Below are 19,356 nucleotides of genomic sequence, written 5' to 3'. Positions count from 1 at the left end.
CATTCCAACGTTTTAACATGACCAACGTTACATTTGCAACATGAATTCTAACATCTGATTTTGTCAAAATAATCATATTTTACCTTGACATTTTATAATTACAGCTTGACAATTCTCCCATTTAAACGTCATATTTCATGTTGTCAATGCATGAATGTGTTCTTATTAAATCTCAAATCTAACACTTGGCCTTGATTATTTCTAATATATTGTACACTGAAAGAGAGCAGCGCAGTTATTATTATTGTAAGAAAAAAAGATGCCAACACCTCATTTGTATACTTGAACCAAAAATGCATTATGTTGTCTCCGTGAAATATGTCCCCGTTATGAAATAGATTTTTTGTTTCCGGTGTGAAAGATACTTCGTTTTAGAAATGCTAACGAGCTAGCCTACCGCCATAGTTGTGTACATGGAATACTATACGTATACTGTACTGCACTTTAGTGTACTGTGCCAGCATCAATAAGGCACAAAATGGAGGGCCACGTACAATGTCTTTAAAATGCAACGACACACATTCGTTCATTAACACGGTGGTAGAAAACAAACAATAGCGTCGCCTTCTCGACACCAAGCATGAAATACTGCTTCTTCCGTTTGTTTTTCATTGAGGCATTTTTCATTCCTTGAAATAAAAAATAACATTTCGTGGCTTTCAAAGCATGTAAATGCTAACGATAGCATGTCGTGTTTCGGCGTTCTAACAAGTTACTTTGACATGATCCACACAAACTAATCACATTTCTTAATAAAGGGAGTCAGAAATACATATACAATAGAAGTAGACTTACCACGGTAATGTCGTTTTTTTGGCTTTGTGACCATCTTTTGCTCAGATGTAATCATCCAGTTCCAGCAGGTTGTTGTATGTTAGCATCCAGTCGATAGCCATAGCCCTCACCCCATTCATTAAGACAGGTGTGTGCCCTTACTGACGTTGTACAAACGTAGCTAAATGCTAACGGCTAACGTTGAAGCTAAGCAGGCTTTCCTATAGTTGCAAAGCAAAAAGCACAAGTGTAATTACAGTTGTAAATCAGCTTTTGTTGTGGTCATTTTGTTTTGGTGTTGCAGCTTTTGGCATTGTGGGGTTAATTTTTTCATTGCCACTGTATTATTTAGGGGGAGAAAAATAGCTTAATGGAAATCAGGGGGAAATACTGTAATTGTATTACAATTCTGGTTCATCTTTCACCATCAATGGCAGCCAATAGGTTAAAAGTTGAAAACCAACTGAAGGAAATTGGTGGGGAAAAGTGATTTTTAGCATAATTCTGATTATACTATGTTGACATGACAGTTACAAGTTGGTGTTTGTGTGATTGTTGGCTAGTTATCTCTCCAAATTTAATTGGTGTGGAAAGTTTCCAATTTGGAATATTTCCCAGCAATTTACCAACAAATTGTAACCATAACAGACGCAAAAGTAAATAAAAAGGTAGACGTGATGACACACGGTGACATTCATAGTGAAGTGCGAAGATTGAAACAAAAAAAAATCCTGCTATTGTAGTTTAAAACAAAACATAAACAAAACAAAAAAATCCATCAGGCACTTTAAGGTCAGCCAAGAGTTTTCAATTTGTCCTAAATTCAGCCTAAAAAAAGGTAGTCCATGGGACTAAGCGTCCATTCCACAGCGTCCAGTCACTTTGATGAGGGTGAGGGTTGTTTGTCTTTTCAGTTTATGAGTGAGCCGGTCCAAACTTTTTAGTTTTTCCTGTTGGTCCAGGCCAGATCGGCCGGAGGGTTGGGGTCCGCCGGCGACGTGAGGACTTCGTGTGGGGACTTTTGGGCCTGAGGCGAACGCGGGTCCAGCGGCAAGGGTTTGTCCGCTGCGAATGGTCTGTTGTAGTGGTCCGGGCCCGGCGGGAGGGGGGGCCGGCGCTCCGGCATCCGGCGGAAGTCCTGAGAGGGGCCTTCGCGTCCCCCCGGGTGGTGGTAGTTGGGGCGGAAGTCGTCGGGACGCCGTCTTTTGGGGTCCTGGTGCCTGAAAGTCAAATGGACAATGGCCATATTTTATTCAACTTTGCATTGTTTTATTTAAAAAGGGGAAAAAACTGTTAAAAAACAGCAAACTTGTTATTAATTTAAATTCTTGTAATAAAGAGGAATACAAAAAATATTATATTATTGTTATTCATTTAAACAAAAAGAGTATGCCTTCTTTTTATCCATTTTATTTTATTTTTTTAACATCTACTATACATTAAATGCTCTTTTTAAAATTTAAAACACCAGGAAAATACCTGTCAATATTCCCTTTAATACCATTTTTTTAAAATTTCAAAATAAAAAAATACATGTCATTATTCACCTTTTAATTATTTAAAAATAATTTAAAAGTACATATTTTGTATAAATTAAAAAATATATATTTTCTTGTTTAAAAAAATACAACTGTAATACATATATCTTGTCAAATGCATTTAATGTAAGCGTGTTTTTTTACCTGTCGTAATAGGGCCGATGCATTCTGTGATCCCGGTCGTTGCCGTACTGGTCGTAGGGCCTCTTTCGGGGCGTGCTGTTGTTACGGTAACCGCCCGAGCTGCGGTAAGAGTCGCCGTGGGCGTGCCGGTCGCCGTAGTGGTCCTTGTAACGGTGGCCGTCGTACGAGTGGTGACGTTCGCTCTGCCACGACGGGTTGCTGTTGCCCGGGTGGTTGTACTTGCGCTCCCGTTGCCAGTCGCCTCGCTCTGTCGGCACATTTTGTTCGATTCCATGACATTTTACAACACAGGAAAACACAGAAAAATCTATTTTTGTATCCAAAGATGAAAGAAATTGAATTTTGTGGCAATTCATTTGGAGTTTGGCTTCTAAAAGATAATCACATCAGTTATTCTCAGATTCTCCCTCTAGTGGCAAATAATAGTACTACACAATTAAGTACACTCTTTGGCTGCCATTGACAGTGCTAGACGTCCAATCCATTCAAAGTGGGAGGGTGCCACATTTAATAAAAAAAATCAACTCAAATGAGGTTACCGTCGTTGGGAAAATGTCGTTTGGCGCCCATGTTGTAATCTCTGTGATGCCCGTGGGGCCCCACCCCCATGGAGTGAGACCCCGCCGACTGCTGAGCCGCGGAGTCACGACTGGACGCCGAAGCGTCCGGCCGGAAAGACTTTGCTCGCCCGGCAGCGTCGTCCTTCTTCTTGTGTTCCTTCTGTGAGGAAGAAGATGAAAAAAAAGCCAGATGAGGATGAGGAGGGGACAAGATGAAGATTTAGTCGTAACTTGCCTCTTCTTCATGTGAGCGCTTTTTCTGGGCCATTTTGTAAAGCTTATGCAACTTCTTTGCGCCAAACTCTGTGAATTTGGACACAAAAATCCAGAGGTTTCTGTGGAAAACAAAGAGTGTCATTTTATTAGTTCTATAGAAAATTAATAGTCTATTCAATATCAGTTAAACATTTAAAATCCACTCTGTACTATGATTTAACTCCCTCTAGTGGCCAGTGCAATCATCTCCAATCCTAGTCATACCGTCGCCATGTTTTGATATGTTCCAGATCGCTATAGGCTTTAAGGCACTCGGTGATGCGGTCTCCGATTTTGAGCAGACACGTGCGCGTGTGCTGGAGCTGGTCCAGGTCCGACAAGCCCTCGTCGGGTTTGTCCAATTGCTTCAGGGCCTTCTTTACCGGCCTCATGCGCTCCTTGCACTTTTACAACAAAAACACACAGTTTCAAAAACTTCTTGTTGGAAACCCTTGTTTCATTTGGGCTTTGGGCTGGTTTCAAACTCACAATACTGAAAGTCTCCTGGTCCAGTTCATCTTCGTCTTTCCCTTCGATGGGAACGGGATCGGAACCAGCCGTGATGTGAACCGGTCCTTGGTTTTTCCGCGCTTTGGCACCTTTGGCCTGAAAAATGTCAAATGAGAGCGTTAGGGCCCAACTTTATTATTATTATATATATTTTTTTAACTAAAAAAGTTGTTGAGAAGAAGGAAAATAACCTTTTCTTTCCTGCCCTTGTTGCCCTTCTTGTCTTTGTGGCCGTCCTTGTCCTTCTTTGGGGTTCCCTGTTTTTCCTTGTTCTCCTTGTTGTCCTTCTTCTTCTGTCGTTTCTTGGCCGGGGACTTTTCCGAGCCATCTTCCTGCTCGGATAAACATGCAAACATCATCAAAATGCTCGTCTACATTTTAGGATTTATTTTATTTTTGCATTTTCACGGATTGAAAACACATTTTTAGATTGAAGTAAATAATTTCCCTAAAAATGGCTTCAACACAAAACATTTTCAATCTAAAACTAAAATATCAATTGTAGTAATAATAATTTTAAATCCCAAATAGTATTCAAATGTATTTTTTTGTCTCAACTACATTTTTACATTGAAATACTTTTCTCATGGACTGAAAATGTTCGTTTTATTTAATTGAAGTGAGTTTATTTGAAAATTATGAGCTATGATTGAATAATAAACACAAAAATCAACCTCCAAGTAGGCCATTATAGTAATAACATTTGATGTGTGATCAATATGATTGAAAAATATGTCTGTATTATAATTATGTATTTTTTATTATTGATAAAACAAAATATTATTATATTATTATTAATAATTGTCAGCAATTTTAGTGAAATCAGACAGTAATACTTGAGAAATTTAACAAAATCCTTTTATACGTTCAGAAAACTGTGAATTAATGTAATTATTTGCAGCCCCTACCTTGAGTTCTCCCTCTTCCGAAGGATTATCGGACAAACGCGGGGACGAGATTTCGTTTCCTTGCTCGTCCTTGATGACCTTCTCCTTCTTCACTCGAGGTTTCCTCTTCTTCGCTTTGACCTGTTGGACAAGCGAGTGAGCCAGGGAGAAATACATGGAAGAAAGCAAAATGTCCTAAGATGCCGACCTACCTCGTCGCCTGTTTTGGACACGTCTGCGCTGCCTTGTTCTTTTTTGAGGAGCTTGAGTAGATATTCTGCTCTCGCTTGGAGCTGCTTGGCTTGCGGCTTCTTGCTCGGATCGTCCGGCAGAATCTGAAAAATACAAATTTGATAAATAGAAGGAACATTTTTGACTAATTTTGATTGTTTCATTTTAGTTTACATTGTTTTGTATTGTTACTTTAAGTTTCAGACAATTTTTGTGACCATCCTGGCTTTTTTCCACTCACTTAAGTGTATCAATAATTAATGGTAATAAATCTATTTAAAAATATATATTTTTCATGTTATCCAATCTTGATATATATATATATATATATATATATATATATATATATATATATATATATATATATATATATATATATATATATATATATATATATATATATATATTTTTTTTTTTTTTTTAAACAAATTTTCCCTTTTCAGTATTTAGCTAGCAAAAAACCCGCCAGGCTTATAAAAGATCAGGCGAAACCTTTTCAGAAAATGTACGCTAGTATTTCAGACCAAGTGTGACACATTTAAAGTATTTTAAGACTTGAACGGAGATCGCCCGCAGTTGACTTGCCTTTTCGCATAGCTTGAGATCAGGATCAGTCTTGATCAGATCCCAGTTACTGAATCCGTGCTCATAAATCCCCAACAAAAGCTGAGCATCGTCGTCCTCGTTCCAGTCCACGTCGAAATGAGCCACCTTGACTCTGCAGGATAACTTGAACCTGCCAGAAACACAACGTGAGTCAACAGAAGCCTTCACCTCCAAGTAAAATTACGGCTCGCTTACGTATTCCTCTGGGCGGGATCGGACGGGACGGCTTTATGCAAGGGTTCGAACTCCTCTTCGTGTTGGATGATGGACTTGGCGTTAACTTGCACTGCCGAGATCTTGATGTTGATTCCTCGCCGTTTCCCGGGACCTTTAGCTGCGTCCAACACATTCTTAGCTACTTTTGTTTAATCGGCATCTACTGCCATGGTTTACCTTCAACAGGGTTCTCCTTCAGATGTTCCTCATGCTCTTGGACTGCAGCCAAACAGCTGCTATGAATGAGCTCGCCAAGTCTCTTCAGGTCTGCAATGGACTTGTCCACCAGCTCCGAGTCCCGGGCGATGGCTTCTAACCTGGAGGTGTTCAAATTTGATTTAGTGGGTTAACTAAGGAGTCTTTGTTTGTGCTCTTACAGGATTGGAAGACATTTTGGGTCTGAAATTGTAGGCCTTGTCTTGTCTGGTTTTCTCCACACATTTATCAAAAAATTAGGCATAACCTTTCAAAAAGCTTGAACAACATAGCTTTCAAAAAATATGTATTACATTTGTTTGCGCTTTTCAGCATTTTGCAGTATCAGGATTGCAAATCCATGCTAATGCTAGCCTTTTCCTTCAAGAGAAGCTAGCTCTTACTGCTAAATAAGAGGAAACTTATGTCAAATAAAGATAAATTATATTATTGTTAATTATATTACTGTTCTTTGTATATATGTACTGGTGGACAAATGTTTGCTTTCTATTTTGAGTAGTATGCTAGTTGTTTAGCTAGATGCTACTACTCACCAAAAGGACTAACTTTTTAAGCTAAATCAAGTATTCAATTGTAAAATTGTAGATTTAATAATACACTCATTGTTTATATACATGTTGTTTGTGTTGGAATGATACATTTAATCACTAGTCGATATAATTATGAAAATTTAAAGCAGAGACATAAATTTGCTGATAAATTTGTAACATAAAAGAAGTGATTACATTTTGAGGTCTTTGAGGTTAATAAAGTTTGTGATAGCATATTTTTTTTGTGTTTTATTTGTTTATTTAGCTACTACTTATTTTTTCATCTTATTTCAAATTTAACGCATCAAATTTCCTCCAATTTTGGAAGACACACTTACCGTTCAAGTGGCGCTCCAAACTTCTTGTAAGCCTTAATAAACCTACAAAATAATAAAGAAGCATCAAAAAAAGCTCTCCAAAAACACCAGCAATCGCTATTAAATATTGACCTGCGTATCTCGGCGTCATTAAAGCCCTCCACATTGTTTTTGCGTGCTCTTGGCCGCCCTCTTTTCTTGGGTTTTTTATCCTCATCGCTGTCGTCCGTCTCGCTGTCGGAACCGGAAGAATGTTGCTTCAGCTTGGAACCCACGTCACTATCGCTGTCATTGGCTTGAGCCTGTGGGAAATACACATATTAAAAATCATTGACTTTATGATGCCAATCTTTGAAAACGAAAAATCACAAAATATTTGAAATTCTTTCAACTATGAGCCTTTAATGGTCCCTTGAGGCAAAAACACTAATATTATTTGTCTCTAATGTGTCGTATTTATATGAATGTTTAAATGAAAGTTTTCATCATGGAAAAAAAATGCTCAAATTACATGTATAATAAAAAATAGAATATATACTTTTGGAAAGGTTAGCGAACAAAAAAACAAAAGTTTGAAAATACCAATTTTATTCATCAAGGGAGAAAAAAAAACTACACAAAACCACCCAACCCAAGATTTCTGTAATAATTAAACAAAATTCATAAAGGGTATGCTTAAATTGTTTTTTTTTCTCCTTCGATTAATCAAATCATCATTTAGAACTCTTTTTTTGTTTTCTCGTGTCTGACATTTTGACTAGAACAAATAAAGAATTGAAGATAGTGGCATATATTTGCTCATTTTACCATTGCACCACTCAACCCAGTTTAAACGAATGGGATCGCGTGATGTGTGTGTGGCGACCAATCAGTCGTTGATTACCCGCTTGTTGGAGCTCCTACTTCTAGGCAACATGAATAGATCCATTTCCCGTTGTTTCTCCTCTTCTTCCACTTTCCGCCGCTGATCTTCGGGGATGATGTTTTCCCACTCCCGAGAAGGTTTTTCCTCCAAATCGGGGGCACTTTCCTCCATGCTGGAAAAATTGGCCACCTGCAAATAAAAAAAATAAAAAAATACAAATAAAACTATTGTGATTAACAGAAATTAATCTAATATTGGATTACGTACAGTTTGCAGTTCCTAAAAACATCAAAAGTTTTTGCAATGGTTTGAGCCGCATCTCTAAGTGTAACAATTTGTGTAAAATAAAGGAGAAAAATGTACTAAATATAAGAATTGAAGTCTTGATGATGATCTTTCAAAGCAGTTTGTTTTTGAAAAAAAAAATCTCCCTCCATATTAAAAACAATCCAATTTGCATCAGGCTATTTTTTAACAGTTTTAGACACGTATAAGTTACAGAACGTTCAAACATCGTCATGTTTGCGTTCGTCGTGGAGACGCTAGCCCAAAATGCAGTGTAAAACCTTGCTGCATTATGGGATGCGGTGGCCATTTTAAATTGGCCAGAATTTAGATTTTTCGTCAATGTAGATCTGCAACAATTGATCGATTAGCTACAATAATCAGATTTAAAAAAGAGCAATGACTATGAACTCAATGAAGGCACCTTGAACTGAGACAAAAGTTCATCCGTGGCATTTTGCCCTTGATCGCTTTCCCTCGTCTCAGCTAATCTCAGGATCTCGTCAATGTCCATTTCCTGCAAAAACAACAACAAATAAAAGAGGACCCGTTGATTCAACTAAAAAAATGAGGTGGTGCAATACCTGAGGTTCTGATTCCTCTCCTTCTGCTTCTTTAAAGAGTTCCTCAGCGCCAAATTTAAGGATGGCGGTGAGTTCTTCCTTGTTAAATGGGTTAGAACTGAAAAAGACCAAAAAACGTGTAATAAATGATGTAAAAGGAACCAAATCACTAATAGAAATTACTTGGTGTTGCCCGAATTGCTGTCCAAAACCGTCCGTCCAGTAGTGTCCATTCTCTGGATGACCAAATGGTCCAAAACCATTTTCTTCTTGGCCCTCTCAATGATGTCCTCCTCGACTGTCCCCTTGGTGACCAGCCGATATATATTCACCTAAAACCAGGATAAAATACATTCAAGCCATTTTTATCTGTCTCCACTTTCCCGTCAACTCCGGCCGAACTCACCTGTTTCTTTTGTCCGATTCGATGAGCCCTGGCTTGCGCCTGGAGGTCATTCTGAGGATTCCAGTCCGAGTCAAAGATGACTACCGTGTCGGCCGAGGCCAAGTTGATCCCTAAGCCTCCGGCTCTCGTGGACAGGAGGAAGCAAAAGTCCTGGAAGAGCGAGTTGGAAGGTTTGAAACTGATGATTATTGGGGATTTCCAAGTGTTTTGGAGCTATGGGACACTTTTTGGATTGAAATAATCTCAAGGTACACCACCGGCTAAAAATATTTTCATTTAAAATTATGTTGCCTATATTAACAATAGTCATTCTCATCAAAGTTTGATCAGCAGGAATCACAAAAACCTCCAAAAATGATACCAAATCATAATTTTTCACACTGAAAAAAAGTTAATGTCTGCAGACCGTGAACAATTTCAGGTTCAATTGATGCAAAAATAAGTAATATGTTTTTATCCACATAATTTTATGACTATTCTCCTGATGTCTTAAATCTCCTAAAATTATGCAAAAAAGTGCTGATAAAAATAACAAAATGACCATTTTGCAATTTGAATCTTGTAATAGTAAAATCTATAATTTAACTCATATCATATTTATTTGAACTTTTTAAGAGTTAAATTTCACCCTTGACATATTGATTTTTTTTGCTGAATATTACGTACCTCTGAACCTTCGGCGTTGAAGTGATCCAGCGCTTGCTTTCGAATTTCTCCTTTGATGGAGCCATCCAATCTCTACAAAGACAAAAGACAGTTTTTTTTATATTTAGTCATAAACAAAAAAAAAACAGTCCGCTAACTAATCCGGCCGGACAGAGCCAAGCCTCCTTCTGAAGGATGCCTGCAGTTCCATATAAAACAAGTCGCCGTTAAAAATAACTCCATGAACTCTCGGCCTGGCCAACTATGTGTACCACAACGTTGATATTTGATCTGTATCAACATTAACACATTAGTCAACGGTGCAATACACCGGATAGGAACACAAATGAACATTTAAGTATGAAATTGAACTCGGAACAAAACCCCCCCAAAATTTTGAACACTTTCCCATCACCTTTTAACACATTGGCTGCCATAGCATCTACTTTTACTCATAATAAGCACATAGACTCCAAAATCACCTCTTTAAAATGGAATGGCTTTAATTTAGAAAGATAATCCATTGTAAATGTGCTAGTGAGGTACATTTAACTAGTTATGATTGGCCTAAACTAGGAATATTTAAGCACTTTTGCTTTGTTTCAACCTATTTGAATTTATTGAAGGAAAATTCCTGGAAAATGCAGATAGCGCCCTAAATCATTTGCTAGTCTAACACAAATATTGAATAATGCAAATTGTGCATCTTTTAAGACTAAAAATAATGTCTAAATTCCAGAAAAGTGAGTGTGACAAACATAATGTGAGTCAAGCTACCTGTGTTTGTCTCATAAATGTCAATACACAACAAATGAGTCAAAAAGTAACTAACTAAATAGCATTTCTGTAACTGTGCAATCCTGTTTTTGGTCTGAGACCGGGACAAAGCGTGCTTTAGCTTTCGACCTCAATTCCAAATGAACCAGTAGCATTAAAAACCAAACCTACCTGGAATGGGTATCGTTTCTTAGCCAGGTATTCAGCCAGAATGTCCAACATTCGAACCATTTGCGAGAAGATGAGCACTCTGTTTCCTCGCTCCCTGAGCCTAGTGAGCAGCTTGTCCATCAGCACCAGCTTCCCGCTTCCTCGCACCAGCGCCTTCCGAAAAAGCAAGTTTGATGACATGGCCACACAACGGCGGCTAGCTAACTTGGGCTCTCGCTCACCTGCAAATGTTCCTCTTGCGATTCATTCTCGCCGTCCTCAGGCTGCTTGATGAGAAAACCATGGTTGCAGCACTTTTTCAGCTCCATGACAATGTTCAGGAAGCCCGAGGAGCTGCCTCGGGCGCCTTTGGAAAGAGCTTTGTAATTGCGAGTTAAAATCCACCTGAAAGTGTTCACAGACCAAATAACAAATGCTAAGTTTTGGAAACATGGGGAGAATCTTTAGGCGACCGAAGAAGGAGACCTACTTGTAAAATTGCTTCTGCTGTGCGCTCATGTCAACACGTAGAATCTGCTCCACTTTAGCAGGAAGGGATTTCTCCACGTCCTTTTTGACACGCCGAAGCAGGAAGGGCTCCAGGACTTTGTGAAGACTCTGGTAGCCATTCTCTCTCCCTTTGCCGTGGTCGTCCTCAAAGTCCTCCCACGAGTCGAACCTGGTCACAGTTGGAGATTATTTCCCTTGGCCACTAGAAGGCATCATCCAGGCAGGGTTCAAATAAAATCTACTTTATTTAATCGCATATAAGCTGCCCCACGTCTAAGCCACACCCTTAAAAATTGTAAAGTTTTATCATTTCTCGCATATAAGCCGCACCCTGATTCACAAATTTCACCTCCATATTCATGGTTTTAATAGGGAGTACAAATGTGTTACTTTGATAGGAAAATCTTAAGAAAAATCATCACATTGGTATTTCTGAGATACTGTATGAATCTATCAATATCATAAGGAATTAATTAATCCACTAATGGTTTTCCTACTGCAAAACAGAAAATAACCAACATATAGTAAATGTTACTTTGCCCATTTCTGAGATACTGTATGTATCTAAAGCACATTATTAGGGTCAATATCATAAGAAATTAATTCATCCACTAATGGTTTTCTTACTACAAAACAGAAAATAACCAACATATCATAAATGTTACTTTGTGGGTACAGTGCGACCTACTTGTCTGGCATGAGGAAGTGCAGCAGTGACCAGAGTTCTTTGAGGGAGTTCTGCAGCGGAGTGCCAGTGATGAGGAGCCTGTGATTGGACCTGAACTCCATCAAGGTTTTGTACAACAGCGAATCATCATTTTTCAGCCGGTGAGCTTCATCCACGCCCAGGAAAGCCCAATTGATGTTGCCTAGGACCCCCTGTAGAACAGCATTTAGTAACATTCTCTTTTTCAACGTCCATTCGATTACCCACCTTGTCTTTGAGTAGAATTTCATACGTGGTCAACAGTGCGCTGAAACGGATTCTTTTAGTTTGGTGGTTGACCCATTCGTAATCCCGGATCTGAGCAGAACAAATACAGACAATGAAAAACTCATCTAAAACATCCAATTTCAGTGGCAAACTACCGTTTTCCTGCTCATGACGTCGCCCAGGTAGACCACCACGTTCATGTCGGGGGCCCAAGTGTCAAATTCTCTCTGCCAGGAGGTCAACGTGGACAAGGGCACCACTACTAAGAAAGGCCCATACAGTTGATGCTGGTGGAACAGGTAGGACAGGAAAGAAATGGTCTGGATGGTCTTTCCTAAACCCATTTCATCGGCCAGAATGACGCTGTTGCACCTAAACAAGAGTTGCCGGGATGAGAATTCACTATCATAGCCACTAATATCAGTGAAATATGATCGCACCTGCACCAAGAATGAGCCAACCAGTTCAGGCCATCCAGCTGATAGTCCCTCAACTGCAGGTTCTCGTCGCCGATGAACGATGGCTGCTTTTTCAGGGCCACAAATCTCGGCCTTTGTTTCAAAACCTAAGGCCAGAAAGAAAAGCTTAAATAAAAAAAATTAAAATACCGTCTCTTCAAGACAAGTGCGACTTGGACTCCTACCTTGCAGTCTTTGGATGGGACATTTTTGCTAGAGTTGCGGTTCAGGAAACTCTGGATGCAGTGTTGGAATTTCTTCATGATGAGCGCACCGTCCTCCCAACTGCATTCCGAGTACGGGAGCCCCATCCATTTGCATAGATACTCGGGCTCGTTGGAGGATGTTTTGTGACTGTGGGCTGGAAGAATTCACAGATTTTAAAAATATCATTAAAAATGGCGTAAATGCTTTTAGTACTTACATGGGAAGTCGGAAGCTCCGTGCGTTTTGCCTGTTTTTGTTGCTGTGGATGGCACAAAAAGTTAGTGTATTTTTCGGACTATGAGTCAGAGAATACACAATGAGAGAGAAAAAAGATAACAATTGCATTGGGGTAAAGGTTGCATTTTTGAGGGGCAGTTTTTTGGATTAATTAGAAGTATAGAACAAACAACAAATGATAAAATACATGGTAAAATACAGGACAGGAAAAAAAGGTACACAACTTAACAGTTTTTTGTATTACTAGCATAACATAGATTTTTTTCTGGTTAATGAGCTTCATGCTTTGTTGAAGTAAGCACATTTTTCTCTTGTTTTTGCTACTTTTGATGCATTGATTTTCCCTCATGGAACCTTTTTTTTCACCAGAATTTCTAAATGCTTTGTAGGCACATCCAACTTGTGTATTTTTCATAAATATTAAAAAAAACATGGTGTGGCTTATTTAACAATTTCACAAAAGGAACTTATTCAGAGTACTCTTACCGATGACGCGTTCCACGAATTGAAATTGCTTATTCAAGTCTGAAATGAGCTCCATCTGGCAGTTGTGGAACTCCACATCCTCGGGGGATGCCTTATTTAACCTGAAACATTTGCATGAAAAGTTTTACTTTGTATAGGTATAAACTTGTTGGATTACTGTATTTTCCGCACCATAATACGCATATTCAATAAAGGTGTTTCATATATAAGGCGCACCAGATTATCAGACACATTGGTAGTAGTGAAATGTGTTATACATAAATGAGATGGAGCTGTAGTAGTAGTAGTTAGATGTTTAATGCATCCACTATATATTATATACAATGATTAACCAATATTTATCTATATATAAGCCAAAATTGAGAAGTTTTAAGTATTTTGGTTGCGCCTTATAGTGCAGAAAAACAATCGTTTATGACAAAATAAATAAACAAATGAATATTTACCATCCATTGAGCTCATCATTTTTCTTTTTGAAATTGTCCAGTTTTTTCAAGCCCTTGACCTTCTGCTGGATGAGCGAGTCCATACTTTCCCACGTGTTATGGATGTAAGACCAGCCCTTCCACTTCACCAAATACTGAGTTTCCCCTTCTTGGTTATTGGGGTCAAAGCCTTCGCATGGATCGCCATTCTCCTCCATGGCATACATGGTTGTGGGAGCACCCGTGACTAAATCAAAGGGGGGGAAAAGGGGGAATGTTAGCATGTTTGGGAAAGAATATTCATTGACAGTCGAAAGATTCACCTCCTTTTTTGCCAAATCTGGTGTCCATGACTTTCTCGATGGTCTCGCTGTCGTCATCTTGTTGTTCCTCGCACGCTTCGCCCGTCATCTCGATTAGATCGTCAGAGTCGGTTTCAAAGTCATGTTGGTCTTCTTTATAGCTAAAAAAAAGGACAAGAAAACATGATGGATTGGATTTTGGTTCGTTTTTTGGGCATGTTAGATCAAGACCTTTTGACTTTTGTGGCCCCTCTCCGACGTGTTTGTCTCTTGGGAGTGTCCTCATCGTCGTCGTCGTCATCATCGTCATCCTCCTCCTCATCATCGTCTTCATCTTCTTGAGAAGATTCCTGTTTTCTTGATCTCCTTGATTTTTGGGACATTTTTTTGCTGGATGATTTTGTCTGGGGTCTGCAAAAGAAACAGAAAAAAAGAAAAATGGGGAAGAAGAGGTAGGTTGATCCACTTTAGATAGCCAAAGACAAATATCCTTTAAAATATTAAAAAGTTGGACTACAAAATAGATCAAATCTGTGCTGTTGTTTTAATGAAAAGTGACTATTTTTTGCATTTTTTTAACCCCCTAAAACCCAGATCATCACATTTTTGGGTCATGTAGGTAACAAAATTCATATTGGATATATAAATTATGATATACGCACACATGTTAAAAAAAATAAAAATAAAATAAGACCCTGTTTATGACCCCAATTATTAGAATTGATACCAACTACAATGGCAAGCAACAAGTGAAATGACAAATCGTATGAAATGAAGTTGTCCAGCGGGTAGCTGTCTGACGGCCAGGCCTGGCTAAGCTCTTACCTTCTAGCAGGAAGTCGTCTGGATCTAACTTTTTTCTCTTCCTGCTCACTGCCTGTACCGCTGGATGTTTCCTCCTCGTCATCATCATCATCATCATCATTCCAGATACTTTACAACAAAAAGATGCCACAATTTCACCATTTTTTGTTTTTTTTACTTTTCCCAATTTCAAGTTTAGGCCGTTTGAGTGCCGTGAAGACAATTTCATCACTGATTGGAGCAATTTAGAATCTAACGTGGCCAACAGATACCCAGTGGCACATGACAATAAATCATATCGATGGAAAAGATGAAGGAAAAATGGAATTATTTCAATGACTCACGGAGGCAAATACTTACTCTTTCTTTTTTACACGAGAGCTTTTTCTTTTGGGACTCTCGCTTTCCGAGTCACTGCTTCCCTGTAAATAAAAAAAATATATGAAAAAAAAAATCTACAGTAATCCCTCGATTATCGCGTCTTAATTTATCACAAATTCAATACTTTTTCCCGCAATTATAGATATATATTTTTAATTCATAAAAATGTGGAAATCAATAATTGTCATTTTTTGTGTTTTAGTTCAAAAATCATTTTGTAAAATCTAAAAATATATTTTAAAAAAGCTCAAATAAACATTGTTTTAGATCTATAAAAAACTGAATATTCAGGGATTTTAATTGAGTTCTTTTAATCCATTTTTTATATAAAAAAAAAATCTAAATATTTTATCTAAAATGGTCTGGCCCACATAAAATCGAGTTGACGTTAATGCAGCCCATGAACCACGAAGTTTGACACCCTTGATCTAAACAGTTTCATCCCTAAACTAATTTTTAGCCAGGTTTTACTCCACCAAAAATGTGCCTTTACCCCAGCGCCGATATTCAGACGAGATGGTTCTTGTCGACTGCGATTTGATCTTCGAACTCCGTGCACGTCTGGATGCTCCTCCCACATCTGGAGCAACAATAACGCCGAACAATACCATGAAAAGTGATTATTTTCAACGGCACATTCTGCATTCCCGCTCACGGGATTGAAAGATTTCATTCAAATGTCAGCGAGTTACCTTCTTGACATCAGCTAAACGTTCTTTCTTCTTAACTGGCTTGTCTTTGAGGTCGCCGCCATCTCGCCTCTTGGACTCGGCGGACTCACTTCCGCTCCCCGAGCGACTGTCGGATCCCGACGAGCTGTTGGAGTCCGAGCGTCGGGAAGGTCGCCTCTCGCTGCCGTGTTCGCTCTCCGACTGACTCCCCGACTCTGACGCCGAGCGGTTGGATTCTTCCGAGGCTGAGTTGCTGCAAAAAGAACATTTTTAATTATATTTTCACGAGTTTTAATTATATTTTCACGAATTTTAGTGCTAGGGCTTTAAGCCCCAGTATTTCATTTTTTTCTTTAATTTTCATTAATTATTTTCGTTTTTATTAACGTTGTGTCATTTTACCAAACAATGTAAACATATATACGCACAATAATAAAAAATGAAAACAAATAATTGCTCATACTCAAGTTTCTCTTTAGTCCAACAATAGCCACTAGCCATAATAAAGATTTAAAAGGCTGAAGTATAAAAAATATTACCAAAAATAATCACACTGTATAATGTTAAAAGTCTTAACTTATTTTAAGTGACCAATGTCCATGAAACGTTACCACTTTTTCTGCTGTCATTCTGCTTTTCAACACATGGGGGTGTGATTCCACAATAGAAAAAGCTAAAGACTATTAGCGTCAGAAATGGACAAGCCATTTTTTGTATCATTATGAAAATAAAAATGTCATGACCCGGAGATAGGAAAAAAATTGTTAAGACAACTACAAGATATAAATAGTCTCGTACTTCTGACGATGACCTAAAGCGGAAAGAGAAAGCGACTTTACCGAGGGCGGGACAAGACAAAACCTCATCTATTGGTCAAATGGTTGCTAGGTAACATATCTACCAATCGTGGGCTCCCAAATAGAGACCGCCCAAGCAATGATTACTTCCGGTTAACGATTCTCATTTTTTCCAAAGAAGTGGACAAACAGTAGAGAAAGCACGGCCCACGAGTATTTTAAACAATATTTAACCAAACACGGGTTAATTATTATGTGAGATTCCTGTCAGAGTATTTATCTTTTAATTTATCTGCTGAACTCCCCCAATGTTAATGTGTCAATAGAGGAGATTAGACACGAGAGACCAAACCTGGCACTATTTAATGCTTTACTAAGCAAACCTGACTAAAATGGCTGCCGTGAGTGCACAATATACTCACAAGTGAGTGGACAGTTGGTGTCCTCTAAAATAGTTTGTCAAATGTGCGTCATGAATAAATGTGATTGACTTTAGCAAGGTTATCAGGCAACACAACGCCTCAATTTACCTTAAGTAAATGTTCTCTGACAACATGATAATAAACATGTAATTAGTCTATAGAGCAAAGTTGGGTGGTAATAATATTAAAATATGCTGTTTAAATAAAGAAAACAGACCATATTCAAAGCTGCTTAGCAAAAAAGGAACAATTTTAGTAAATTATTCTTGGACATTACATCAATGTGCGTTCATGATTAAAAATAACAATGTAGCGACCTCAAATATAAAATGTAGTTTTTATGTGGAGGTGGAGTTTAAAAGGGAAGAAAACAGACAAATATACAGTCCTAAAGTTCAAACTTACGTTGAGTAACAATTCAACCTAACTATTCACCCAGAACAATATTTTTATTCACGATTTACAAACCTAAAATCTAAATATACTCTCAGATCTGCAATAAAAGTTATCACACTTTATGGAAAAATTGACAAATCTGCAAAAAACTTAATAAGCCTTTACTTAAAGTTACTATTTTCCTTGCTTGTAACCAAAACATAGTTTGCAGCTTAGGTATAAAAAAAAAACCATGGTGCAATGCAGCAGCAAGTAAAATATACATTCCGGTGATCTAAAATTAGGATAAAGCAAGTTTGATTTTTGTTCCTGCGTAATTACTACACATTATAAGCAATGCATTCAAAATGTGGGGTTAAAGTGGGGGACTCGATTCCTTTTTAGAGTAGTGATCTCCCTCCCTGCAAGCCCTGTAAACTCAGTAGTAAGAAATGCAATGAAAATCAGGGTGTGGCTATTAAACAATAGCAAGGTCATTGATGACACTGGTGTATTTCGTCAGTGACACAAGCACGCATATGCAAATGAAAACACGCCGTGACAGGTGATTGAGCACGCTTGACAGGGGTAAACAAGTCACGCAAGCGTTAAAAAAAGAGCATTTCATAAATAAATAAATAATCACAATTTTTTTTCCTTACCTGGATGCATTACTTTGAGTTGATCCTTCATCCCCTTGTTTTTTGTTTCTGTTCTTCATTGTGGAAGAATGCTTCTTTTGTATGTTTTTTTTCTTCTTTATATCCTTCGGGAAATAATCTCGTGTCTTGGTATTCGTGTCAAAAAGTTCCAGAAGACAAGTCCCTTAAGATTGTCTTTGCCCCTCGGAGGACACTTTAAATCCCAAATGGTGCGACGCAAGAAGAGAAAGTGGAATTAAATACGAACGGTTGAGCATTATAATTTATATTTATATACATGAACTATACTTCCTTACAAGACATGTGCTATATTCCATTAGCCTACATATATTTATATACCCGGCTACTAATTTCAACGAGAGCCGATTCACGTCAATTAATTTTAACTGCGTCATCAGAATGACTACCAAAAAAAATAATAAAGTTAAACAGATATAATGTGGAATTAATCCAGCGAACAATGTAAATGTAGCAATCTTTAAACAAGACGCCAGCTGATGCATTCAACTAATTTCGCTTCGATTCGCAGCGGTTGCAAAATGAAGCAAAACGTCAAATTAACAACAGTAGACAGGAAAGCGAAATATTTGAGTTAAATTGTCAAAAAAAGAATGCCATTTTAAATACATTTTAGGCCTCTCCGGACCTGCTCAGCTGTCAAGCCCGAGCGAGACAAGAGGCGAGCAAGCAGCACACTAAAAATGGAGGCGCGCCATGGCTGCATGGAAAACAACGACAAGCACTGGCCGCAGCCCGACGGCTCCTTCGACGCGGAAAAAGGAGCCCAAAATCCCGTGAAAATGTCCCCAAAGCGGTCAAAATGTCGAGCGTGTAGCCGGAGGCATCACGCGAAGGGAGCAGGACGTCGCCTCAGTCGACACAGGGGGCAAGAAAAACGGAATGACGACAGCCCATAGCAGCCTTCCTAAGGATCATCCGCCATCGAGAGCTCCTTCCTGGCTCTGAAAGCCTTTGATTGACGTTATTTTCATTTAGGCAACACTCAGGTGATGTTTAAGTCCCTCCCCTTCATCTTTTAACTTTTCGTTTAGGGAAAACGTGGTTTGATATTCATCACAATTTGACAATTAGTAAGAAAAAAAAAGTGAAAGTGGTAGTCTCACTTAAATGGACAAAGAGTGGAAATTATTTTTTCTTCTCCTTCTGCAGCAATTACATCACTTCCTGCTTGAGCAGGAAGAAGAACAAC

At 38.4% G+C, this 19,356-nt stretch overlaps 1 protein-coding gene across 2 annotated transcripts; it reads right to left on the bottom strand.

Annotated features, from left to right (window-relative positions):
• Positions 1 to 479: 479 nt before the first annotated feature.
• On the bottom strand, positions 480 to 19,204 carry chd2 (chromodomain helicase DNA binding protein 2). 2 transcript variants are annotated; one of them, XM_077712325.1, is made up of 38 exons: positions 18,147 to 19,180; positions 15,912 to 16,143; positions 15,713 to 15,799; positions 15,199 to 15,260; positions 14,860 to 14,967; positions 14,266 to 14,445; positions 14,056 to 14,195; positions 13,754 to 13,979; positions 13,308 to 13,408; positions 12,802 to 12,843; positions 12,563 to 12,738; positions 12,360 to 12,484; positions 12,075 to 12,291; positions 11,920 to 12,009; positions 11,674 to 11,864; positions 10,966 to 11,154; positions 10,718 to 10,880; positions 10,497 to 10,649; positions 9,570 to 9,641; positions 8,904 to 9,053; positions 8,681 to 8,829; positions 8,519 to 8,615; positions 8,359 to 8,451; positions 7,668 to 7,838; positions 6,917 to 7,086; positions 6,806 to 6,847; positions 5,899 to 6,038; positions 5,701 to 5,839; positions 5,485 to 5,635; positions 4,881 to 5,003; positions 4,690 to 4,809; positions 3,973 to 4,113; positions 3,761 to 3,877; positions 3,497 to 3,675; positions 3,252 to 3,351; positions 2,996 to 3,176; positions 2,457 to 2,703; positions 480 to 1,994 (listed from the first exon to the last, which is right to left on the bottom strand). In XM_077712325.1, exons 1-38 carry the CDS (start codon positions 18,203 to 18,205, stop codon positions 1,715 to 1,717), a joined length of 5,403 nt encoding a protein of 1,800 aa, XP_077568451.1. In that variant the 5' UTR covers positions 18,206 to 19,180; the 3' UTR covers positions 480 to 1,714. The 2 variants fall into 2 exon arrangements, 1 of the variants encoding a protein (XP_077568451.1); XR_013325757.1 differs by lacking the exons at positions 480 to 1,994; positions 2,457 to 2,703; positions 2,996 to 3,176; ... (10 more) ...; positions 6,917 to 7,086; positions 14,860 to 14,967 and having other exon boundaries at positions 7,692 to 7,838; positions 8,359 to 8,615; positions 18,147 to 19,204.
• Between the last annotated feature and the right edge of the window lie 152 nt (positions 19,205 to 19,356).

This window comes from Stigmatopora nigra, chromosome 2 (genome assembly GCF_051989575.1).
Source record: "Stigmatopora nigra isolate UIUO_SnigA chromosome 2, RoL_Snig_1.1, whole genome shotgun sequence".
NCBI classification, from domain to species: Eukaryota; Metazoa; Chordata; class Actinopteri; order Syngnathiformes; family Syngnathidae; genus Stigmatopora; species Stigmatopora nigra.
The sequence above is the reverse complement of the archived record's forward strand: the minus strand, read 5'-3'. Positions and strand labels throughout refer to the sequence as shown.

Bases quoted from the DNA above. Each gene is read 5' to 3' on its own strand.
- chd2 (XM_077712325.1), bottom strand. From the start codon at position 18,205: ATGAAGAACAGAAACAAAAAACAAGGGGATGAAGGATCAACTCAAAGT. The intron at 14,196-14,265 runs GTCTTGATCTAA...CCTTTTTTTTAG, and splicing joins GGGGCCACAAAAGTCAAAAG to CTATAAAGAAGACCAACATG. The intron at 8,616-8,680 runs GTAATTTCTATT...GGTCTTTTTCAG, and splicing joins AGCAATTCGGGCAACACCAA to TTCTAACCCATTTAACAAGG.